This window comes from Phaenicophaeus curvirostris, chromosome Z (assembly GCF_032191515.1).
Source record: "Phaenicophaeus curvirostris isolate KB17595 chromosome Z, BPBGC_Pcur_1.0, whole genome shotgun sequence".
Classification (NCBI taxonomy): Eukaryota; Metazoa; Chordata; class Aves; order Cuculiformes; family Cuculidae; genus Phaenicophaeus; species Phaenicophaeus curvirostris.
The window spans coordinates 811,607-838,757 of NC_091431.1; the positions used below are offsets into that span (position 1 = coordinate 811,607).

At 37.4% G+C, this 27,151-nt stretch overlaps 1 protein-coding gene across 3 annotated transcripts in view; it reads left to right on the forward strand.

Moving 5' to 3' along the window:
• SRFBP1 (serum response factor binding protein 1) overlaps nt 1-27,151 on the forward strand; it is a 78,508-nt gene that overhangs the window by 37,493 nt on the left and 13,864 nt on the right. For 2 of the 3 annotated variants that reach the window (XM_069880482.1, XM_069880483.1), the window contains one exon: nt 16,206-16,277. The exons of the other annotated variant lie outside the window; for it this stretch is intronic. In XM_069880482.1, the coding sequence (XP_069736583.1) occupies nt 16,206-16,277 (72 nt within the window). The remainder of the gene's footprint in view (nt 1-16,205; nt 16,278-27,151) is intronic. 3 annotated transcript variants of the gene reach the window in all.

Here is a 27,151-nt window from a genome sequence, read left to right on the forward strand (position 1 = left end):
AGGACAAGAGGGAATGGCCTCAGGCTCCGCCAGGGGAGGTTCAGGCTCAACATAAGGAAAAATTCTTCACAGAAAGGGTCATTAGGCAATGGAATGGTCTGCCCAGGGAGCTGGTTGACTCGCCTTCCCTGGAGGTGTTTAAGGTGCGGGTGGATGAGGTGCTGAGGGACATGGTTTAGTGTTTGATAGGAATGGTTGGACTCGATGATCTGGTGGGTCTCTTCCAACCTGGTGATTCTATGATTCTATACATTTTTGAAAGAAAATTACAATAATACAATTTTTTTTTAGTTTTTCCCAGTTGCCAGACTGCACACCTCTTTCTCAATTTGAATCACTCAAGAACAGACTCAGACCACCTTTTCCCTACTACATATCCAGGGGTTAAAAACAGGGTCTTTTGTGAACAACTCCCATTTATCCTGATGACCTCACAAGGCATGAGAGGAGGATTCCATCTCACAGGTAGTTTGTTTCAAGATCAGAGAAAACAGAATGAAGTTCCAGGACCTTGACACAGTTGTCTGTCTTCACTGAAGTTTTTAATGTGATGGCTTAATTTTCTCTTACTTGGGAAAACAATGTGAGGGATTGAGACCTCAATAAGGGATAATTCATTGCCTTCTTAAGAATTTCATTTCTTCATGCAGCTTCCTTTAAACCCGCCAACATTTTGTACTAGTTCATTTAGGTGGGGAATCTTGTTTCTTGGCCAGCACAGTGTTTCAATATGACTGATGCCACTTCGTGAGACAACTGTTATCTTTCATCCAGACTGTCACAAAAAAAAAGTAAATAAATTGTCTGATGATGCATCTGTTGTTAGAGGGTGGCTGCCTGCAGCTCAGCAGGAATAGTAAGGGTTGCTGTCCTTCTCAACAATAGAAATGTGAACTTTCAGTTACAAGATTTTAACTTCTCTTTCGAGTGTGGATCCTTACTAATTACAATCTGGTATCATAGGAAGGAGAATTTGCTTGCTGTTATTTCATAACTCTTGTTTTGTCACTAAGTCTTTGAGTCCTTTCTCCTGTCTTCAGATGGACTCTAAACTGATATAGCTGACATAGTTTCACTGTTAATATACAGTTTCCTAGGAGAAGGACATCATTAGATGCTCACTTTTAAGGTTAAATACTGTGGGTGTGTCTACAATGTTTATATACTCTGTGTACTCACACATGCACAGTTCTGCATTTATTGAAAACCCAAGAAGTGTTGATGCTGGGTGGGCTGTATTAAGCTTTCTGTTATTTGGATTTGCAAATAGCATATATTGTTGTGGTGCTGTTGGAATGACATTTAGTTTTTCATTCTATAGATGTTCAGCGTTAGAGCTGGAGATTAAAAATAACTTCATTTGCAAATATTATTAATGATTTCTCAAGCACAACAATCAGAAGTAAACATTGTGGGAAGTGAGAGCAGTTAAAAACTCCAGCTTTGTGGATGTAGAAACTGGTTTAATTGATTGCAGGAGTTCTCAAAGCTATTGGGCTAGTATGCTGTTATTTGAGTTCTTCGATTTCATTTTGCCAAAACCGTATAAAATATTTATTTAACAATTCATGAAAGATGGGGAAAGAAGAACAGTATGATCCTTTCTAGTCTTTCTACTATTATACTACTTTTTTAAAATACAAAATTTTATATACTACAAGATTTTTTTACTGGTTCATCAGGCATGGTAATACTGACAAAGTGGATTAATTGTCCATTGTAGAGTACTTCTTACCCTATTTAGCAAGCTATGATATTTTAAGAACATTCTTCATACAAAAATAACTGATTATCTAACAAGTCCAATTGTAAACATAGCACTGTCAAGTCCACCATGTTAGAGCTGTGTCTACACATATTTTAAATACCTCTTGGGCTGGTGACTCTGCCACTTCCCTGGGCAGCCTGTTCCAATGCTGGACAACCCTTCCAGTGAAGAATTTTTTTCCTAATTTCCAGTCTAACCTTCCCCTGGCACAACTTGAGGCCATTGCCTCTCCTCCTATCATCTGGATCAGTGCCCTGCCTGCCTCCTCCTGCCCTTGCCTCCTACCATCACAAACTCCATCTGACCCCGGTGCAAGGACTTGCCTCAGCCCCTCAAAGGGAACAAAGGAAGCCCCTGCAACGTCTTGGCTATGTACAAGTGTTTGTGGGGTCTGTGGCTTGGCTGTTGATATTCTTGATTAATAAGGGTGAGGCAGGTGACTATGTAACCGTATCCCCTCACTATACTCGCTTTCCTTGAACGTTCCTACCTACCACCTTTTTCTGACATGATTCTTAAAATAGTGAGAAAGCAGACTGGTGTATTCACAGAATGAGTTCTGTTCTGTGTTTAATCTTGACCGCATTTTGTATTATTTTCGCTGATACGTTGCTTCCATTCATGTTTATGGTGTTTCACTTTTTAGTGTATTAAATATAACTGCTTTCCCAAGTAAGTCTCCTATTTGCTCTTGCAGGGTAAGAATGTCTTAACTAAGCAAGCTTAACAATCTCAGCATGAGAAAGCTGTAGAGTGTGGTACACTTCTTTTTATCTAGATAACAAGCATAAATTAGACTTGTAAGAAAAACAGAGGAAAAGGGGAGAGGGGAATCTTGTGCTGTACAGTCTTAATTTGTAATGAGAAAACAACTGACAGCCATTCCTACTGTTTTATTTCATTATTCATTTCATTTTTCCTACTATGATTTCTTTATGATAATGGATGTAATGGGATTTTTACACCAAATACTGCTTTGGAGCAGATAAAAAAAAGATGGGCTGCATTTCTTACATAAATAAGTCAGTAAAAATATCACCATCTTCATTTTTGAGACTTCATTGTTGACAAGGTACTTGAATGGAAGCAGTTATGGGTTGTTTTTTTTCTTATACACTAGATTCTTAGTTACAAAGTGAAAACAGATCACAAAGGCAGCTTTTTGTTGGATTTGAGACAACTTAAAGAAAATGCTAAAGCAGGTTCTCAGTAGAGATTGTCAAGTATCTTAAAAATATGGCTTGCAGATGAAGCTTTTTCCTCTTGAGTCTTGCATAAGAATTTTACTACCCTTTTTTTTGGGGGGGTGCAAAATAAGATATTTTCACTTTTTTAAAAATATGGCTTGCAGATGAGACTCCATGTCCTTTCTGAATTCTGCATAAGTATTTTTATTGTTTATTTTAATAAAGAGGCAACCTTTGCAGTAGTACGAAAAACAAATTAATGCAACCCATATGCCTTAATTTATTTGAAAATTGAGCAGTGACAGCAAACCAAAACACTTATTGTTACTATTATTCAAAGTAATGACAGAAATGTCAGCATGTTTCTGTGCTTATTTTAAAAATATTTATGTATATTCCAAACAGATACTTTTTGTTGTTGTTGTTGACTTCTTTCATCATTGCAACATGTATTTCACTTTAGTGCACCAACTTGGGCCTCTTTGTCAACCTTCATAATTCATCTGAACCTGAGAATGAAAAGAATGTTTCTGTAAGCATTGCACACCTTTTCTTTCCATTCTGGCCATCCCATGCTGCGGTGTACTAATAGCTGCCGAATAAGATGGTCCTTGTGAGATCTTGAGGGCAATTCTAGTTAATTTCTTGCTGAATACTAGCATTTCATTTGTTCTGGAGAAGATATGAATGTCTTCAGTAAGCAGTGAATCTGTTTAGTATGGTGAAGCAGTATTAAACTGTCTCAGGATGCTAATCAACTGTACTTTTGGGTACTCCCTCTTCTGAAGACATTTCCCAGGAGAAATTAGGTCTTTTGTTCCTCACAGATGTAAAAGAAATTATTCTTGAATAAAGGTTTTATTCTTTTTTCTTCTTATTGGAGGAGCTGGGAGGGGAGAAGAGACGTAAGAAACTGGAGACCTACTGTAAATATCTTTATAGTCACTTGGAAACTAATTAATTCAGAATGGTGACTGCAGCTGTTATGTCTCCTTATCCCAGTTGATGCTTTGGTGTGTAAAATCTTATTTCCCCCATGGTTGCCTCCTGCTTACAAAGACAAAACAAAATGTATATGTTTATTATAGAATGGAGTGAGTGAACATCTGGATGACTAGGGTAAGGCAGAATAATTGTACGTTTAGGAAATGAAAGTCATGCCTTGCAAATCAGTGGGAGTTCTTTGAAGGAATAACTCCATGTACTGGATGTTGCTGATTGAGTCTGTATATTGCTTTAAATTTCCAAAAAGCTATTGTCCAGCTTGCATCAAAGCCTCTGGATTTTTTTTTTTCAGGTTTGAGGTTTGGGGGGAGAGGTATTTAAAAAAAGCTGCTCATGGATATTCTTTTAGTCACAAAGTTAAACTTAGTAAGTGTGACAGAGAAATAGATGGTTAGCTTTCATAGTGCTGGGAAGCTAGCAGTGGAATTCTGTGGGAATTAGTGCTGGAAATGATTCAGAAAAAAAAGAATGAATGCTGGAGCTTGATGACCTGAGATTTCAGGGTAGTGAAGATACTGACACCCAAGACACTGCAGAATAATATTACAAAAACAACTAACTGAGCAATAAAATTTGGTAATGCTAAATGCAAAGTAATGCATGTGTTACTGATGAGAATTAATTTCCCAGTGGTTCATTTTAACTGGGTTGAAATTGGTAATTAGCAGTCAGGAGGTGGATATTGGAGTTACCATACATACCTGTTTGAAAACGCCGTATTGCTTTTTGATGTCTTTAGACAGAAGACAATCTCTATCTATTTAAATCAGTTGTTTTACCGTGTAGCACATAAGCCTTATTCATGTATTTAAAATAAAATAAAATTAGTAAAATATAAAGAAAACTGTCAAAGATGATCAGAGATATGGCATAACATGTACAGGCAGTGTAACAAAATTGGAACAGGACTCTGCAGGATACAAGGTGAACTGCAGATGTTGGAGGTTTATACAATTTGTATATTTGTCCTGGGTAATTGTTTTGCATATTATATACCAAGATTTTGCTGAGGAGCTTTTAGCAGCCAGTTTGGAAATCTGCAGGTACTGAAAAAAAATTGTTTTGTTGCCAGATCTCTTCTTCTCACCTTTTCTTCTTACCTTGGGTAAATGAGATAGCAGGCTTGTTTTGCAGAATATTCAAGATATCTAGGAAAGGACAAAAAGTAATTTGTTTCCTTCCCTGTGGTGCTTTAAGAAAAGACTGGAAGGGGTATACTTTTCCTGTAGGTAGTGCATACTGGGAAAGGGAATGGAAAACTGAATTCTTTCTTGTGTGTAATCTTTTGAACCCCTTTCATGCCCTCTGGAAGCAGACGAAGGAACTGTATGTATGGATCTGTATATTCACACTCTTCTACCTTACTCCTTCTGCCTCTCTCCAGGATTTTCAGTCTTCATTATTCATTTCTGTTTCTGCATCTATTTCAAACCAGAATCAAGCAGGTGGGGATTATTACCTGGATTGCACCCATTGTCTCCATTGGGAACACTGTGATTATATAGCACATCCTTTTTCTGGCTGCCTTGGTGGCAGCCTTGCTGGCTCAAGCTCCTGCTGAGAGAAAAGAGGCTAAACTGAGAAAGAGGCAGCTTTCTGCTAGTTGTCCATAGCGTCCCCTTCTGGCAGGAAGCAGTGTTTTTCTTTAATTTTTATAAAAACGGTTCATCTGGCAACTGGCAATACTGGCAACGGTTGTGAATACCGGGAATAGTAATTCAAAACCAATTATAGTTCCAGCCAACACAGGACTGCTTGGAAATACGTTAACCCTGAAATTGCATGTGGTTGTTATTTTAATATTAGAGAAGCAGTGTGGAACAAATTGCCAGTACAGTGTGAAATTACAGATTGTACCAGTCGAAGTGAACACTGATATTCAGAACTAAAAGATGTTTGAAGAATATTCAAATAACGATAATTTTGGCATCATTGTGCTTGCTGTGTTGAATAATCCACTGAACATGTTTTTTTCTCTTTTGCAACTTTTCTTTGGAATGCTTGTAATTGTAGTTTACTTTAATAACACCTCCTACTTCTGAAATTGTCTCAAGATTATAGATCTAATAACTTTTTTTTTCAATCCTCTGGTAAAAACAGTCACTGCTGCTCCCTGAATGTGGCTACTGAATAAGACGGGAATCTCCAAAATTAAACAATTCATTTAATGTAATTGACTAAAGCAAAATGCCAAGTTCACAGTGTTCATCTCAGTAGACTGATGTAATTGCTGGCATTTGACTTGCATACCTCTTGAAATATTAAATTAGTTTATAAACGTGGCAGAAAAGAGCAGCCTATACTTGCCAAATAAAGTTTGGGTATTTTACAAGAGCTTAAACAAACTAGCCTTGTTAACTCTTCTTTTGAGGAGTTGTTTTTTCATTTTGCTTTGTTACTAAGCTGCATGAATAAGTAATCTTTGCCTCAACCGCAAGCTCTGCTTTTGAGAGAGTTTGTACAGCAGAGCAGAATGAGGCTATTTAGCTAGAAGAAGGGAACCAGTTGGACAAAACTATATTTACAGGAATATTGTATACTTTTGTTTGATGAGTATTTTAATAACTTTATTTTTCCAGAAAAACAATAAAAACCAGAAATCTAGCAGTGTGAAACTTAGTAGGGGAAAACTTGCAGGTTGACACAGAATTTCACTTGGATCTAAACTGAGACAGCAATACTGTAGACATTTAGTAATGTTTAAAATTGGTGCCAGCAAAAACCTGACACCAGCGTAGTTCACAAAAAGAACAATTGCTAGACAAGCTCCACTTTAAATACATTCTTGCATTCCCAATGATTAACTGTAATTTTGGAGTGTTTTTTTAACCGGTTAGTAATAGTTAATTCCCATCAAAGTCAAATGCCATATGTTCATCTAAAGTGAGATGGTTATACAGCTTTGACTTGTTTTGGAAGTTCTATTCTGATAATTTCCTCTAGTGACTTCTTTAGTTTTGTTATTTTAAAATGAGAATTAACTTTTCCTATTTTTTTCTTGATCTATTCTTTAGTATTCCTGACCGAGTTGTTATTAATCCATCAAGGCTGAAAATTAGTGATTTCAAGGAAGATTGGTTTTTTTATTTTGAGAAGGCATATATTAAAATAAAAGGCAAGTTGAAACAACATTGAATTTTATAAAGCTTTTAAAAATGTAAGGCAACCGATGAAGCACGCAGTCATTGAAAATACATGACATTTTCTTTAGTGTATACTTTAGGAGAATGAGCAGCTGTAGACACTTTCTTTTTATGCTTTCCTTCCTTCCTTTTTGTAATACAGAATCTAGGTATTTGATAAGTGGAAAATACTATAATTACTGTAGGACATAATAATAAACTTAAACCCTAATGATACAGGGGATTGTATTTAAATTATAATTCACTCGATTTGTCTGCAATTAGAGAGAAAATGTCTTAATTTCTACCGGATAAAACCTCTGGTTTCAGCATGTGATGATATAGAATCAAGTCATTCAGTCAGGTTGCCGGGAAAAGCTTTGTTGGCTAGTCTGATGTAACAAAAAAAGATCTATGGGATCTTTGTTTGTTGTGGCTTTGCTTTCCTGTAGTTGTCTGTTCTTTATGACACAGGTATTTACTGTAAAACTTGACTTCTATGGGAAGCTAAATCTGTGCATCTACATGATTTGGACTTTTCTCAGACTTAAACATTGGTTATAAGCTTAGCAAAGGTTTAACTTCTTGAAGCCATTTATTAAAAGAAAGCATCAGTCCTGAAAATGTGCAGACTTCTGAAATAATAGTGTTTATTCAAACAATATTAGTAAATATTTGTAAGACTGATAGTATGAAAGCAGTTTAATAATTAGAAGTTACCAAAACATGCAGAGCATGGCCAATTGGAAAGACATCCATACCACACGTTGTAATGTCACATGTAATTTTCACAGAAAAAGAAAGAATACATTAGCAATATACGGATTTGTTTGTCTTGTTTGTATTAATTTTGAGTGCACTTATTCCTCAACATGAAGCCTTTATCAGTATATTACATTTTACTAGATTTAAAGGATTGGGTGTCCCATCTTCCCAAACACTTCTAACCTACACTTAATGACTGTCTTTTACAGTCTCTCCTAGTATCCAGCTGAGTACTGTGTATTTTTACAAACTTAGATTTTGTGTCCATCTGTAATTTAAAAAGCAACAGTTTATGCTGGTGAGATGCCAGTGAGTCACCAAAGAAACCATAGCGGTAGCTCCCAAATAAGACTCCTTCACTTTCTCTGTCTCAGAAGTGGGGGCATAAATGCACCTAAACATTGAAAAACCTGATGCTGGCTTGCCAGGAAGAATAGCAAGTCAACGTGAGCAAGGCAGAGAGTTCTTTAACCTTGGTATCGGTAGAGGAATCATATCATGTCTTTTATTTCTTTACTTAAGCCTTTTATAAATGTTTCTATATCTGTTTCAAGTATTAGAAATAAATGCTTTTTACTGCATTTTATGTAAATCTAACGTGAGCTGAGTGTGGCTTGGGAGACAGATTGTGCTGTGTTTTTAGTAGAAATATATGCATACAAAGACTGGAGATTTCTAGGGACTGCTAGCAATAGAATTTTTAGTGTCAAAGTGGTACTACTAGATCCATTTAAATTAATGTGTCAGTTTATATTTTTGTTGATGAGGAATGGAACATTTTAATGAATATCTGATCTATTTCTTGTAAAATAAATGGTGCAGTTGCATCATTTGGGCGTGCCCACGTTGTCATTGGGCCAGAGGAGATAAATGGGTTTTCAGGATTGCTTGTCACCGTCAACAAAGCAGGAAATCATTAAAACAAAAGTCTGAGTCTCTAGGTGTCTAAAGCTTTACTGCAGAAGGTGCAGTCACAAACAAGCAGCAAGCATTCGTGTTTACCTAACATCAGGTTGCAGTTAGGGGAATTTGAGACAGATCAGTAGACCTCTCTGGAAGGATTTTATGACATTTAAAGGTGATGGATAAAGATGAGCGTCCTGGATTGCCTGGATTCAGTAAAGGAAAAAAAGTAAAGCCAAATGGAAGATTAAATTTCCAGGAGTAAGGAAGACTACAGGCTCATTGTCTAGAATGAGAATTCTCTTCTGCATGATATTACCAAGACAGATACTGCATCCCATTTTATTCCTATTTTTAAAATAGTAGTTAAAAATGAGACCAAATACAAAAAAGACTTGCAGAGGTTAGATATATACGAATTTTTATTCTGTGGTCGATCAAGTTCAGGAAATTTAATTACTCAAAAGGGGGCTTGAGAGGTAACTTGGTAATATTTTGTAAGTGCTGGGAGGAAGGAACCAGCTACTCAAAAGTGCGTAATTTTGTCTGTTGATAAAATTGCCTGCTGATTTTATAATAAAGCAGATATTTCAGTGTAGCACTTCTGTTTCACAAACTTATTAATAAGCTTAAGCCACACTCAACTAGAGAGTGTAAGATTTTTACTTACCAGTTGAAATTTTCTGTCCCACTGTTCTGTTTATTAATTTTATCCTAATTCCCTTCCTGGCAATACTATTCATCTTGGCTTCACATCTGGAAACACTGGAGTTTGGGGGGATATAGTTTGAGGGGTGGATTTATTTTATTTTTGACATAGGCAGGATGCCATTTAGTTTGTTATGGTGGTCCACTAATGAGACTTACATCTGTATAAACTCCTGTGTGTGTCTGTATTTGGGTCACAGCTACTGACAAAGGATTTGGATTTGTAAACTGTCAGGGGAAACCGGTGTCATTTTTTTCTTTATAATCAGTTTGGTATATAGAGTACTGCTTTTCTTGAAAGCTCACCCTCACAGCTGTGACAAACTAGTATTTTTATCATGGATTCAGTTTATTTTTGAGAGGCATATAAACTTTCAGGTGAACCATGGCTGATTTATTTCACTTCTAGATACGCTGCTTCGAAGTGCATCATCCTGTCTTTGTGCGCTTACACAGTAGTAGTATTTACACTAAGAATCAAAGACTACTTTTGCTCTGAATGACAAAAATACTGGAGTTTTACAGACTTAGGGGAAGAAATTGGTTATAACAGGAAGCCATGCAGTTATTAAATTACAGAAGAAAGATGCTGAAGACCTGTCTTGAAGTGGATTTTTTTCCCTGTCCCCGTTTCCTCACTGAAGGAACCTAGAAAAATGACAGGAAAAAGCAAAGTGAGACTGAATGCTGTGGAAAAATATAAGAAACTTTACAAGAAAGTAGTCTCAAATACCTGTGAAAGAGTAAAAATTATAGTAATGTTTTAAAAGTTGTAAGTGCTGTACTGGGTAACAAACTGTAGAGGAGATTCCAGCAGAAATGTAATATTTGATTTTTGGCAAGGGTGTTCTGTTATCTAATTGAATTACGTGCACTGATACTGTGACTTAATTCATATAGGAATTAATCCATTTTAAGGCAAAAATCATCTTACAAGGATGTTGTATACGAGCCATTTCTTAAGGAAATACAAAATGTTTGTACAACCAAGAAAATGTGAAAAAAAAAAATGAGGAAAATAAGTGAATTGCATTATAAAGGTAAAAGGAAAACGCTAATCAAAAGAAAATTGAATTGGGTAGTTTCTGATGGTGTAAGGATTCCTAAATTGCTTCCACAGGCCACTGCTGGCAAGCTTTTTTTTTTTTCCTGAGTCATCTAAAACTGCCTTAGACAGCGTAGCCGGGAACACATTTTATGTGAATGATCTTGCATTTCTGGGATGTGCTGAAGCCTCATCTGATAGGTATTTTTGTGAGAAAAAAGAAAAAAAAAAGTGACAAACTATCTTTCGCAGTGTCATTGGACAAGGTGTGGTCAGAGCAACCACAGTCAATGTCAGCATGAAATTATATTTTCAGATGCCATTTATGCTTGATGTACTTCTGCTCAATATAGTCTTGCCTTCCTGTATAAGACAGTTAAAGTGTATTTAAATAAATTCATCATTTACAAAACAAGAGCCAAACTCTGCTGTTCTAGGTTTCTGTAAGTAGTGGAGTGAGTGCTCTGCCTCTGGATTGGGACTGAATTCAGCAGAGATACGTGGCTGCCCCTCAGCCATCCCTGCTGCATGATGCCATATCCCTATCCGTGCCCTATCCTGTCTATGCCATATCCCTACCCGTACCTCAGTGCTCCTTTTTCTTAGCCCTAGGTTAGTCTTTTCCCACCCATAGTTACTTTTTCCCCCACATCTGGTGTTTCAGTGTAATTTTGTAGGTGGTCTTGGCTTTGTGTGCTCTTACCAGTACTGTCAGCCTTGCAAGTTGTCCCTTCCCAAAAGCTGCCCTGTACTTCTGTTCAGCTTTCCATGGAGCTTGTCTGTTTCTCCTGTAACACTCCCTGTAAAATCCAGCCACTCTGTCAACATCCTGCATTATTTGTCACATCCAGCAATTTTCTTGTGTCGTGTCCAGTCGTTTTTCACATCCTCTGCATTTTGCTTAATCTCAAGGCCAAGGTCTAGTTATCTGCCCGCAACCTTGAAAGGTCCAAATGCCTGATGAGTGTGTTCAGCTGAAGTCCCCCTGGTAGAGCACAGAGCAGCTGCTTGAGTGGCAAACGCCCAGAGGAGCCTCAGTCCCCACGCTGTGAAAATTGTTTTAAAATTGTGTAAATCTCAGCTCTGAGAGTCAGGCCGGTCCTGCTGCTGCCACTCTGTTGCTTTTACCACCTCCTTCAGTCTCATCGTGGTTGTTGCTGTGGCAGTTGTTGGCTCAGCTCCGGCACCAGGACTACCAGAGCTACACCATTGTGTTTTGTGTCATGTGCATGAGCCTGCAGCCTTCCTTTGCTCACTTCCCTGTCTCTAAAAGGGTTTTGTGACAGAGGCATGATAGGTATGCAGTGAGTAATTAAAACAATCTCCTCCCTTTGTTGTTTACCACCTATTATCCATTGGTCTGCCAGCATTTGCAATCTAGGGCACTGGTACCATCAGTGCTGGCACTGTATCTGAAAGTCAGGAGCTCTTGTTGTAATTGTAGTAATTTTTCTACAAGAGAAAACATGGCCAGCGTGCACATATACAGAGCCTGTTTTATGTCAGTGGAAATAATTTCTGATAATTAAAACATTGTTCTTCACCAAGGATTGCTGCAGATGCTCTCTAGACTGATGAAAAGCTCTGGCCTCCAAAATCTCTAAATATTCACCAAAATTACTGATCCCAACAGTTGTTTTACATCAATCCTCAAGAGGCAGTCAGTACTTCAACACCTTATTTTTAAGGCTTTTTTTTTCTTAGCGTGTTTGTCAGAGATTATTTTCAAGGAGAGGAGAGTGTGTGTCTTGGTTAGTAGAGGGGCTTTGGTTGTATTTATCTCATCTGGGATTATTGTGGACTGGATAATTTCATTGAGTAGCATACTTATCTAGTTCCCACTTTTTGTATTCCCACTTAGCTTAGAACACAACACCTCATTAATCTTGGAAACATGCTAGCATAGGATGTTATGATACCAAGCATTAGCATGCTTTTGGAAAGCAGCTATAATTTGTAAGGGCACATGGAAGGTGGTGAGTGGACCACTACAAGCCTCCAGTCATGGGCCCGTTCAATACTAAGGGGATAATAAATAAAGGGGGAAAAGGTGAACAAAAAACCAGAGAGGAACAGAGCTGGTGGACAAAGGGTAACAGAGACTGTGACAGAGACAAAATGCCTCCAGTCACTAAGTAACAGGCCATTAAGAAACTATTGCTGTTGCTTTGGGGAAGGCCAGCCTGGATTTTATAACCTATAAGAAGGTGAGACGAGATGAATATCAGGGTAATATATGTAATATATTGTAAATATGTTGTAATATATGGAGACATGGAATATATGAAACTTGTTAAGCAATGTTTACAGGGGGGCAGGGGGTAGAGGGGCCAGTGCCCAGTGAGTATGCTTACCTGACCAACCCCTGTGTCTGGTAACCACAGTCTGTCATCTTTTTATAAATCTTAACTCTCCATGTAATCCTGATCTTTATCCTGGGAGGGGGATGCTGTAAGAACTAGTTGCCAGCTACTAGGAGGACCAACATGGGCAGATACAGGGCTAGCAACTGGAGTCAGACGGTGATTGTAGGTGACCTGAGCCCATGGTGTCAGCAGCAGAAGCTGATGAGGGTCTCACCTCCAACCACAAGAGCAGGAGCAGCACATGTCCCAGCTGGCAGAGCAGGAGCAGTGTGCGTCCTGAGCACAGCTACAAGTGAGACTGGGGCAGTTTAAGAGAGGCTTTTCGTGTAGCACCTGGACTCGTACTGCAGGTTACATGTGCCTGGCACCTACTGATGAAGGCGTGAGTGGAGTGTCTGTATTTTCACCGTACCTGGTGGTCTGGGTTGCCACCTTGGCACCATGTATGTATCTCTTCGGCTTGTTTAATTCACTAGCAGACTTCAACTTGATCTGTCAGCAAGTGAGGGATGCTAGGTCTGGCACGGGCATCCAGTGGGTAAAGGGACTGTACTGGTTGGTGATTAAGAGGGACCTGAGAGTATGTGGGGATACATGAATATGCACGTGCTTAGGAATCTAGAGGTCGTGAAGGAGGGCATCCTGTCAATAGTGAGCTTCAATCCTGACCAGGTGAAAATGAGGATTCAGTCTTGACTGACAGTACGTAAACAACCCTCAACATAATTTGTGAAAGATTTCATAATAGTCATTCAATACAGAAGGTTTTTTTGTGAGTTAGGAATTCTTGAGCTATGTTCATCTCAAAGCTGACAGAACTGTGCTAGGAAAAATATCACTATGTTCTTCTTCTATTTTCCTGTTTGCTGCTAAATATTAACAGACACAGAATAAGAGTCTAGTTATTCCAATAACTTGACTTATATAGCTGCTTTTACAAAACCAGGGTGCTGTTGAAGTAGAAGTAAAAAATAAGTAAAAAATGCAGTTTTTGTCTTAAATCTAAGAGAAGTGAAAGAGAAGCTTTATAAATTTTGGGTGTTAAGCCTTAACAGGAGGTTCTTGTTCTCACTCTGTGTACTAAGCATTTCAGTGAAGCTCCATTAATGATTTCACATTCCAAACTGGAATTCTTTCTCCATTACTATGCGCAATTCTGCAGTGTTAAGGGAATTCTGCAATATTGTCATTAAAAACTAAACCTTTGATGTTCTAGTATAGGGATTGCTGAAGCTTACCTGCCTCCCCTCCAAACCAGACTGCTGTGTTTAAATCCTAGTGGGAAAGGAAATAGGTAGTATTATTTGGGATGAAGATCATGTATATTTTTTTTTCTTAAATAAAGCAACAGCTTGATTTTCTGAGTAGTATTGGGTTTCAGAGCTTCACTCATAGCCCCCAACTGACTATGTGACAGTAAGCATGTCACTTAACCACTGTGTCCTACTTTCACCATCTGTGAAATGCTTTGGAAGGTCATGGAAAACTGAATCATAGGTCTTTTCCATCTCTAGATTCTATTAAATCATCCAACTGTCCATCTGCCAGTAGAAGATTGTTTCCTACATCCACCAGTGTTTTTCCAGTCTGGATTCTGTCCTCCAAGTGATTGGGCTCCCACCAATACCTTTGGGAGACAATTTTGTAGACTTCTAGACCTCATTGTCAGGAAGCTTTTCTGACATTCACAAAAAGATATATTTTTTTTGTGAATTTAGTTTTGTTCTGTTACTTTATTCCCATTACTACATGTTTGCTTGTGGTTTTAAGACATATGCAATTTATGCAACAACCTAGAGATCTAGGTAAGATGCACTCTCTGTAAGGTATTGAACACATAGAAGGAGGGAGAACACAAGGTTTGAAATGCAAAGTATGACCCTCTGTAAGAAAGTAAGCTCCTTGGTTCTTCCTGAAATTACGTATACTACTCCAGATTTAGGACATACCAGGATAGAATGTGGAAACTTAACAATGGAGCAGGATGTTAAATGAAAATGTTGAGGTACTTATCACGAATGATCAAGCAGGGAGAAAGGAACAAGTATAATTTAACTGTGGAATATGAAAGTCTTTCCCTATTGTATAGTACTATTTTTTTGCTAGACACTTGTAAATTATCATGTCTCCCATAATTTGATTTGCATTTGAATCCTTGCTAACTCTCTGACTATTATAAGCCAGCAGTCACACTAGTTGCTTTTAAGCATTGTCATTTAGCACCTTTCTTGTCCAGATCTGAGCATAATTTTAACTACAGGTGCAGCCCAAACACCTGGACATGTCTGATTTCCTCAAACCATAATACTTGCATGAGCACTTCCAATTTCATTTTTTTTCTTCTTTATTGACCACAAGTGTTGCAAAATTATTTTATATTTAAGTCATCTCCTTTCCTGGAATTTTAGAAACTAGCAAACAGATAGTTTTCTTTAGGTGTCAAAGCCACCAGCATTTTGATATAGGCTAGATCTAGCTGAAAGCTATTGGAATAACTAGGTTTCTTTGTACGAAGTTTGTCGTTTTTCAGGATGGTGAGTGTGTGGAACTTATTTGGGCTCCACATAATAGAAGTTAAACTGCTTTTAAAATGGCCATCTGGCAAACAACTGGTAAGTAACATGATTTATTTAATGCAGTACCCTAGGAGGAGAAAGCCAATATTCAATGCATTCAATTGATAAGCTTAATACGGCACTTTGTACTACAGCATGTATAAAGTATGTATTTTAAAATAATGAGAAATCTGTCATGAGAGCGTGTTTCATAGAATATTCAACTTTTAACAAAATCCATTTGTCCAGGATTTTCATTCCTCTCTAACAGCTGCCAGTGGAAACGCTTGAGTCCAGGAATGAAAAATTGCATGTGTAGTCAGTCTCCTCAGAAAAGGGAATTTCTTTTTGTCTTCTCAACTTCATTTTCATTGCCTTAAACTTATATATGCACGTATGTTGGAAAGTTCTGATGTAATTTCAGAGTCTAAGATAAGTGGAGCATTTCAAACATCTCAAAGTTTTATTCGTAGCACAACAATACAGGCAATTTAAACATTTCTCTATATAAGCCCACCCTTCTGCATACTTTACTGTTGAAAATCTCTGCTCCCCTGCATAGTAGTGCATACAGTCAGATTAGGTGTAAGTAATGTTTTGGAAGTCAGTAAATGTGGCATTCACGTACACACATTAAAAACCTCTCTAGATATCAAACTGTTTTTCTTCCTTTAAGAAGATGGAGATACCATGAAGTTAGAATGTTTATGAGGAAGGTGAACCTTAGAAAGATTTCATAAAGTGTCATCATAAGAAGAATAAATACATCTTTTGTCCACAGGAAATAAAGCCGGATGAAGTTACCAGACTTGCTCTTAGGACAGAAGTTAATTTTGAAAGTGTCTGCAGAAAGGTAAAGCCTGTTACTTTTTGTGTTTCCTCTGTTTATGTGAGTGAGAGAGCACTCTTTAGGATAAGGTGTGTATTTGAATGGGAATACATGCATTTGCACAGCATATTCTGTATGTTATATTTTGTCTTCATTACAGACCACGCTTGCTTTTCTAAGAAAATTTATTCACTAGGACGTATCTACAAAACAAATATGTATCTGTTCAGTAGAACAGGCTTGTCACCTAGGCTGGTGGGCTTAATCCCTTGTAACTGGAGTGGAATACCAGGAAGCATCTAGTTGGTTTAGAGTCTTTATAAATAGATTTGTTTTGTTTATATATGTGTACATATACGTGGTTCAGTTAGTATAAATAATCTGAGGTTTCAACAACAGTTGGAAAAAGGCTCTAAATGCTTTTAGATGCAGAAAGAAGTTTCCACATGTTAATAAAACATAACAAACATAAGCCTGAAATAAGGGTGGAATTTTAACACCCCCGTGGCTCATTAATTTCAGTGCAGTGTTTCCTCTGAAGCCCACTAATGTTCCATTATTAAACATTAAATCTCTAACTAGTGATGTCTGTAAAAGATTGAATAAAGGCATACAAATGGGAGGGTACTTGCTGAAATAAACAGTCGAGGTTGAGACCAGACAGAACACTAAAAGAAGAGTGAAGTACTGTTTTAAGAGATGCAGAGCAGAAGTGGTGCCAGAAAGCAATTCTGAATCAAAAATATCAATACATGGGAATTGTATTTTTTCTTCCACATTATTCTAAGTTCATGCAGGGGTCCACAGAGGGAGTCTGAAACCTAAAATGTTGAAAGTCCAAGTTTTAAGGTGGAATTGTGTCTTTTCCTTCTATAATGGCATCATTAGTTTGCAATATAACTATGCTGTTGCAAAGCACAGTTCTGTATGATATGCTTCAGTTATTAGCGTAGTGTGCACCAGGATTTCTGTGCTTCATCTGAGCATAATGAAGTTAATAGGAAAATATCATAGGAATTTGGCATTGCTGGAGCAGTGTTTGGATGGAAGCATCTTACTGTGTTTCCTTCTTTCAATGATAGAGCAGTGTAATGAAGAAGTCATGGAAATACAGACATGTAGCTGAAAAGCAGCATTTTTCTTTTAAATTTATTTGACCAAGATTTTCCAGTCTGAAGGTGAGTTAGTCATGAACTGGTTACTGTTACGTTAGAATGGTGCTGAAGTAAAGGTTCTGGATGTGTGAGGATGCATGAAGAGGGATTTCATGCTTGAAGAGGGATGCTAAATTCAAACGCTAAGACATTTTGTCACTTCCTTTAGGAGATTCTTCTGCCAAGAATTCAAATGCCTCATGCAAATGTGGGGGCATAAAGTATAGTAGCCCCAAAATGAAATAATGCTATTGTTTTAAAGAATTTTACAAGTTTACAATTGGAATTTTATTTTTTAAGAGGACAAGCTCATTGCCAAGAATATAGAAGGAATATTATTAATCTTACTAGTTTGTTTTGTCACATTATTTTTTATGTATTCATAGTCATGACTCACTGTGTGTTTTACGTATTTGCTTCAAATAGGTTTTCATTTAGCAATAATTCTTGAAAACAGGTAATATCTGTTTGGAATTTTTTGGAGGTTTTGCACTGTTGTTATTTCTGTTACTTTCTGCAGATGATTCTGTTTTTCAGTTAATTATGCACCTTGTAGTGAGTGGATCCCGTGTTCCAAATCAAGTTTATGGATGGGTGCTTTTTTAAACCCATAGAGGATTTTTAGCCTTATTATAATAGAACATGTTCATTAATTATTACAGTATTTTTGACAAGCGGTGGCTAAGCCATCGTAACTTATTGGTTGCTAATTGCTGGCCATAGCCTATGCCCAAATCAAGAAGGCGTCCTTTCTGTGTTTTAGCAAACGTTCGTTTTCCAATATATTCTTCTTTTTCCAGAGGTAGTTATTAAACATACAATTAAAAAAATAATTTATTTTCTATCCTTAGCAATATTCTGTAGGTCACATGAAATGCAGACCACACTGTTTACCTTTTCATTAACTTGAATTTCAAAATATTTGAAGGAAAACATCCTGTGGCTGTTTTCATTTTCAGAATAGGTTTGTTTTCATTGGTAAAAAGCAATCTGTTTTTAATTCACTGTGGAATGCTGAATATTAGTTTTGCATAGTGGACATGTAGTCAAGATATTTGTTTAATTCTTTCTGCCGACTGAGATTTTATGTTTCATTGCTATGTTTCCCCATATATTTTTCAGAATAAGGTAAGCATACTTTTTAAGAACAGTTTTCATAGATTTCAGTCGCATCAATAAAATTGTACAAGTGTTTAGCAGGTGGCACTCTTAACTTGAGTTCTTATGATTCAACTGTCAATATTACTATACAGATGGTTGCTAATAAGCAATTAAGTTTATGATAGTTGCAAAGTGAATTCGCAAGTTATCAGCTTCATGACAAAACGTCTTCCTTTTCTAATGTATAAAGATCTTCTGGAGCTTACCACGTTACTGTAAGTAAGGCAGTGATAGGTTCTTCTTTAGATCATAGAATGGTTTGAGTTGGAAATGGCCTTTAAAGGTGATCTAGTCAGTGCACCTCTGCTGAAGTATCATGGAATCATAGAATAACCAGGTTGGAAGAGACCCACCGGATCATTGAGTCCAACCGTTCCCATCAAACACTAAACCATATCCCTTAGCACCTCATCCACCCGTGCCTTAAACACCTCCAGGGAAGGTGACTCAACCCCCTCCCTGGGCAGCCTCTGCCAGTGCCCAATAACCCTTTCTGTGAAGAATTTTTTCCTAATGTCCAGCCTAAACCTCCCCTGGCGGAGCTTGAGGCCATTCCCTCTCGTCCTGTCCCCTGTCACTTGGAAGAAGAGGCCAGCTCCCTCCTCTCCACAACCTCCTTTCAGGTAGTTGTAGAGTGCAATGAGATCTCCCCTCAGCCTCCTCTTGTATTTTTAATTCGGTTTAATTTTACTGGCACTATTGCTAACAATAGGTGATAAATTCTGTTGTAAAAATTGTAAAGAATGTTGCCATGCAACTTTAACTAGACTTTATATTGTTAGTGCTTAGTTACAGCTGTTGAAAAATGAAACTTGCATTTTCTAGGTTTTGACTAAGTTTTTGTGTACTTTCTGTACGCAGTTGTGTACTGTTGGCAACAAAACATTAGTAACGTTTTAGAAAATGTGACAGCTTTCTTGTTTAATGTTATTTTAAATTGGTATTTCCAGCTGTGATTGCGTTTTGAAGTGTTCCTTACAGCATATGTACCTGAACTGTTATGAGAGGCTTGGTTTGTTAGTGTTGTGCTCCAGCCCACCAAAGTTATAAATCAGAAGCTAATCCTAAAAATGCTGTGTGTTACAAGCAGGAACCAGACTTAGAAACTGACAAAGTTTTTAACTGTTATCTTCAACTTATTGCTGACCTAGGTTTAGGGTGAAATAGGCTGGTTAACATCGGCAGGGTAGATAGGTTAATTAATAAGCATTGATATTTTTATGGTGCTAGAGAAATTATGTCTCATCTGTGCTTTTGTCCAGAAAATGAGACATTGATCTGCCTGCGTGCACCTTCATCATAACTGTGGTTAGTTTTGTTACCTTTGCACGAGTGCTAACAGCTACTGACTACCTTCTTGTAGCATCTCATTTAGTTTTTCTTCCAGTAAGTACTTGCCATATAGGACATGAGAGAAAAACAACAACTGTGTTTTAAACACTGAGAATAGCAGAATTCTGGTCCAGCATAATGGAACTCTCTACTACAAGCAACAATCTGGAGTGCCATCTCTCCTTAAGTTAAAATACATCTTTTTCACCCTAAATAATATGGCTTCTATTCTTCAAAATCAGTGACTTTCACATTTTGGGTTGGAGTGGAATGGAAACTGGAAAGAACTACTGCATTCTTCTTCGAGTGAAGAATAGAGTTCCAGTATACATTATTGTCAGCATGTTTGACTTGCAGAAATACCAACAAATACTCACAGAAGTACTCACAGGTGATAAATATATCCTCAATTTTTTGCCTCCAGATACAATCTTCGCATTTAGTAGCATGCTTTCCGCTTTTTTGCATTGAGCTCTAATCTGTGGTCCTTGAGAAAAGCACCACCTTTTCCTACTTAGTTCTGTATTTTCACCTGTTACTTCAGCCCTGTTGTACTTATTATGTAGATGCTTGCCTGCAAAGAGGATTCTGCGTGGCAAATTTTGAGTATGTTGTGACCGTAAAAGTTTCTTGGGGCCATGCCACATCCCTCTGAGTCTCAAGATTACTGAAAAGCTTGCCACAACTTTTAAGTATGTTGAGAAATTTCTTCCAGACCAGAAATGTAAGCAATTACTAGCTCTTAGAAGCATTTGTTGCTAATGTAAGTCCTGGTGAGCTTATTTTGGATTGCTTCATGTTCAGGAACCAACTTTGTCTTGTTTGGAATTTAAGAGGAATTCAAAGACTTTAGAAACAGGATCTCAGGCAGCTCATGTATAGCTATAGACAGATATGCCAGAGTTTGACTGAGCAGCCTGGTGCACGGTATGATTTTGATCATTAAAAGTCTAAGCTGCCTGATGTACTTAACACGATTTTGGAGGGATGATATTTGTGCTGTCTAGCTTCAGGTCCAGTTATGTTTAACAGATACCCAAAGGCAGTTATGCTGCAGCTAAAGTCCAGGGGTTATTTCAGGGGTGAGTGAATTCAGAATCTATGGCTCTTCACCTGTGTGGCTGAAATGAATTTGGGCTTGCGGAACACACTAAAATACTAACAGTTATAAGGAAAGGGTTTCTTTAATTTATCAAATGAGAGTTCTGCTGTTTCACACGTTTCACCTCTCAAGCTTCTCCATGAATTCACTGAATCTCTGGTGTAGGGTTAAGGAAGGACATGAGAAAGGAGTAGAAAGGTATTTCTTCCCAGGAGAGACAGGAACAAAAAGGATGAAGATGTTATTGAAGTTGTTGTTGTGAAAATAATACTTCTCAGTTTCATTTTAAGCTATGCAGTTGATGGCCTGAGATTAGTCTGCTTATCAGTCTACAGTGCAAGGATAGGATAGTCACAGTGCTTGTGTTGTTCCGTGTTCTTGCTTGTAGATTTACACTGCATATATATTTTACACTAACAATCTTTAAAAGACAGTTTATGAAAGGGTACCTACTTTGAGGCATTAATTAACAATAGTCGTTAAGTAATTATTTGGAGCATCAGGTTCCTTGGAGTCCATCACTAGATGGTAATCTTTTATTGCAAGACACTAAAACATACGAGGTGTGGTTACACAACAAATGAATGTGTAACATCTATTGTAGTGAATACACGTATTTATTAAGGAAATTCTAAACTTGATACTGCTAATACTATTCAACTGTGTGACAGGGAAAGAAAGGAAAGTGTAATTTCTGAATTGAGTAGATCTTTAGATAAAACACATCTGCATCCCAGGAGGAACAGTCATTCTGTATTTTCTAGCTTTGAAAAATATAAAGGTATATAATTTAGCTGACAATCCTAAATGTGCATTTGTGCCTTAGTTGAATTCTAGAATTTACTTTATAGTGGAAAATACATAAAAGCAAAACTTCTGTATTCTCTGTGGATTTAATCTGAGGAAATGCATTAAATCTTAGAAGGGGCCTGATGCAAAGTCTCTTGCAGTTTAATTGAAGACTCTGTTAACTTCAAAGGCTTTGGATCAAGCTCAGAATACTTGCTGTATTTCATTTGGGCTTTGGGGGATTTTTCCACAACCTCCTCCCTTCTCTTCCCCTCCCTCCCCAAAGTCCCCCTGAAGAATTCAGCTTACTACAAAAACATTCTGATTAGGATAGATGTTCTAATTGATATAAAACTTCTGTTTCTGATGCTGGTGTCTTTAATAGCAACATAACCACATAATTACTTATGTGGATTTTTAACATTCTTTGCTTATGAAAATATTTTGTTTGCAATCCATAAACCATAGGGAGAGACTACTGTATGAATCAGTCTTTTGTGTAATACTGATGTGATAGTCCATCAGCTTTGTGTAATATCCTTGTTAATTCTTTGCACTTTGTTGTTTTGGTGTTAGATTTTTGCAATGTGAGGGCAAATGGCTGGTGTTTTTAAGGCATCCTTGAAAAACTTAACGCGCTTTTTTTTTTTTAATCTAAATTCTGATTGTTGCACTTATCTTAAAATTACATGATAGAGCATAATTATAAGAAGAATATGTGATAATTTAGTAGTTTAATGACCACCTATCTGTTATCTTAATAATCTCCGTCTCTTTTCTCCTCCTCGCCCCTCTTTCTAAGTATTAATTATTGGAAACACTATTATAAACTTTATTGTATTTTTGCATCAGAATGAATGTATTGCCTTGTACATATAAAGGTATTTCCATTCTCTAACAATGTGTTTATGCTGAGAATAATAAATAATACTTCATTTATTTTCCTACATATTAAAATTCTGTTCCTTTCTTATTTCAGTATAGAAATAAAGGTATTCATTTGCATAGTTGATACCATATATACTTTTCTCTATGTAATAGTTGCATCTGTCAACTTCTTCAGTTTTTGGAAATGTGTTGCATTAATTTCATATTACAATTTCCTGTAACACAGGCTAAAATAATTGGCTTGATGCTGGGAATCAGTGTTGCAGGGTTGAATTCTTTTTGTCCTGAGTGTTTTGACTCTGTTTGAATGGAAGTTACACTGAATGTATGAAACCACTGTTTCCTGAGACTTTTCCATGTCAAACACCAGATGTTAACTTTAAACAGGAATGTCTGTGGTCTTCCTAAGACTACTGATGAAGTGAAGAATTTTGCATTCAGTGATGAATGTCACATTCAGGCGTAAATGCTTTCTCTGTGTGGCTGTTTTTTGTTTTCTTTTCCTGAAGGTTCTTCATCTTCCAGATTTGATCTCTTGAACTGTGAGCTGTTTAGCATGTCTTTATATGTACTCCTCTACATTTCAGAGCCTAGAATCCACTGCTATAACTGCAAATTAAGTATGAAACAAAGTCTATTGATTTTTGACAACTCTTCTTGCTTCTCTCACATGCTTCCCCACAAATTGTCCATCTGTCTGCTAGCCCAGAGTATGAGTCCCTTCCCAGGTTTCCAGTGGGAGAGTTCAGGCTCCTGCCTGTTCAATGTTCTGCTTATTGCCCTCCCACCTTTGATTAGCCATTCATTTTACACACACACACACACACACACACACACTCTCTCTCTCTCTCTCTCTCTCTCTCTCTCTCTCTCTCTCTCTCTCTCTCTCTCTCTCTCTCTCTCTCTCTCTTCTCCTTATTTTCTCCAGCCTAGTTTGGAAATCTCTTCTCCATTAACCTGTTGGTATTCAAACTAGGCTACCACAATGTATGCGTCAGTAGGGTCACCGTTTGAGAGAAAGGAGATGGACTAGACCAAGGTCACTGTCATCTTCAATAGCAGCGTAGCAATTGCAGTGATCACAGTTTAATTATAGCTTGGATTTTGTCCATTCTGGAAAGAATCCTTTTTAAAGCTCAGTACTGAAGTAAACTGCTAGTAACTTTGAAAATTTTTCACAGAGGTATTCTGTTTATATCTGACACAAAAAAAGGGTATTTCTACCACTCATTTGCATTCTGTGAAGCTGTATTACTTAGTTTTGTTGCCTGACTGAACTGATGGTTCAAGATTATTGAAGTGTATTCCTGTCCTTTGGCAAGGCTCGATCTCAAAAGTGACGTGATCACTTTTGAATTGAACATGCCCATTTCATTTATTTTGTGTTAGGCCAGGATGTGAGCAATCCAATAGAGCTCAGAAGGAGTTGATTCACATTTTTGTATGCAATATTAGGCCTGGATTATCTAGATGATTCAGACACGTGAATTGACACGTGACAGCATAAATCGACAAAGGGGTGGATGGGGAAGAGCAGTGTTTTTGCATTCAGATATGCCTGTGGTAGTGATGCTCTGATACATGGTGCTTCACATGCACAATTCCAGAAAGATTTGTATCACAGTAGTCATAAAAGACAAGCAACTCTAAACTTCCATTCCTGTTTTAAATTAGTATGTGATGTGTATAAATATCTTACTGGATATGAGCTGTAATGGGATCAATAGATGACAGTGCTACAAGTCTTGGGTTTATGCTTTCCTTGAAGAACATGCAGGAAAACATGTGATGTTTCAAGAGGTTCTCAAGGAATGCTGGTTGGTGTGGCTTTTTTTTTTTAATAAAGGAAGAAGTTACTGATGCCCAGAATCTCCTTGGTATCCTCCAAAATACTGTTCAGTCTTGCATACAATTCATGAGAGGCAAACAGAGGTACAGAATCTCAATGTATGGGTAAGAGCATGGTATAGAAAGGAGAGATTTACATGTTTGGGGAACCGCTGGGACATGAGTAAGCTAGATAGGAACGATAAGCTGCATCATAACTAAAATTCTATCAGGCTACTGGCACTGGAAATTTTACAGGATATAAAAGAATACTTAAACTAAAAGCAGAGGGAAGATGATATGCATGGAGGAATATCTAAATCACAATGATGTGACCAACAGGGGGCATGTGGCTGCTTTTCAGGATGTCTCTTAAAAGTCGGGGCGGGAACAGCTTGATCCAATAAATAGTGAAGGTAAATCAGATGGCCTACAGTGCCAGTTGATTGGCAGCACCAATACTAAGCTAGAAAGGGTGTAAATTATGAATGCTTCCATACCAATCCTTGAACAGAAAAAAAAATTAAAGGGAGGAAAGTAGAATATCTGGTGTATAACATCATCACAATTAGATGTCTTCTTTCCCCCAAGTCTTCAAGATAATTAATGAAAGGTACTATCTTTACAAGGATAATTGAGTAGGATGGATGTGTGTAAGAGTGGTACTGTGTTGCGAAGCACTATATTTTAAGTCTAACAACACAAGTATATTGCAGGAAAAGAAAAGCTCTAAGAAACATTTTCAATGGAAGTTCTAACTGTCATAAAAGTTTGGTACCAGCAATGTGGTACAGCCTTGAGTCAGAATGATGATGCTGAACAGAAAATGCTAAATGAGAGTAGAGAAGCTGCAGATTTAGGACATATTATTAATAGTGAGAGTTTTCAGCTACCCTTGATTCATTTGGATACTAAAGACAGAATCTTTTAATTGTACTGTTTATGTATCTGTTTATAAAGCTGATCCACATGAAGGACCAAGGAGAAGGATATGATTAACGAAATGAGAAAACAAAATATTTTCCCTGTCTTGACATCTGTCTATCTGCTAATCCTCTTGGTACCCATTGAGCAATTTCAACCAAGATTAGTGGAAGCAGTTTTAAAAGCATTGACTTCAAATGAGGTTGTTTTGCGTGTGAGAAACCAAGATCCTTGTAGCACTGAGGAATAGGTGGCCATAATTCATTACCTCTTGGGCTTGTTTTGAGGAGCACCATAAAGTTGACACAGAAGAAATGTGCAAGGATGGAGAACGTAAGGTAGAACATACATCAGCTGGAATCTTTCATTAATTTGATTGTTTAGAGAACTCAAAGTGTTAAGATGTCTTTAATGTTATATAAACAATTGTAATCACTTCTGTTAAAGACTGACAGCGACTCACATTACTAACTGGAAAAGCTCTTTCTGCATATATGCTTTGAAGTGTGACTCAGAATTGCATTACAAAATCAGAAAAGAATAAATTTGACATTCCTGATATTTTCAAAAATGAAAAACAGCTGCTGTTGTCTTTTGCTCCTTTTATTTTTGCAAATGAAAGTCTATCAGTTTTTTATTATATATCATATAAAAATAAAGTACAAAACCATTCCTTTTTCTTCCTCCTTTTCCTACCCAAATTGGTTTCTAAAGTGCTCCAAATCAGAACTAAGGAGTTGAGGTTTATAAAAATAAAAACAAACATACAAAAAGAAGATATAGAATTAGAAGGGCTCTTACAGCTCAGTCTGAAGCCTCTGAGTCTGTTAACACTGGAAAATTAGATGAAAAGTGCTGGAGGCATTATTGATTGAACTTCTTAAAACTCAGCTGTAGAAGGAAAAAATCAGTAGTTCTTGAATTTTTTGAATTCTTTTTGAAAAAAAATACCTCATTTGTTGAGATTTCAATGATTGTAGGTGCTAAGACCAGCTACGTTGAAAAGTTCCAGCTTGTTGAAATGAGAGCATAAGTTTACAGCATATTGCCCCTTTATGGCAAGATTACTGGGCAAGAGAAAGTATGGGAAGCGTAGAGCAGTTTTGGTTGGAAGCAACCTTAAAGATCATCCAATTCCAGCCACCCTGCCATGGGCACTGACACATCCCACCAGACTAGACTGCTGAAAGCCCCTTCCAACCAGGCCTTGAACACCTCCAGGATGGGGCAGCCACAACTGCCCTGGGCAACCTGGGCCATGTCCTTACTACTCTCATAGTGAAGAAATTCTTCCATTTATTGTAAATCTGCCCCTCTCCAGTTTAGCCATTATAGCCATTACCCCTAGTCCTATTACTGCAAGCCTTTGTAAAAAGTCCCCCCCTAGCGTTCTTGTAGGCCCCCTTCAGGTACTGAAATTTCATTATAAGGTCTCCCTGGAGCCTTCTCTTCTCCAGTATGAACAATCCCAACTCTCTCACCCAGTCCTGGTATGGGAGGTGCTCTGTAATGGCCTAGAAGATGCCTGAGAGCCTCTAAGCATAGAGGTGACTGTTCTGTGTGCAATATGGTGAAATAGCTGCTATAAAATGTGAACATCTAGGATTTCCATTTATTTTTACATCTATCGTCTGCTGATATGCTCAAGTAATATCAGGGCTTCCTTGTATATCTGACATGTGTTTGTCATTAGACTAAGTTTTGAATACATATATTCCCTC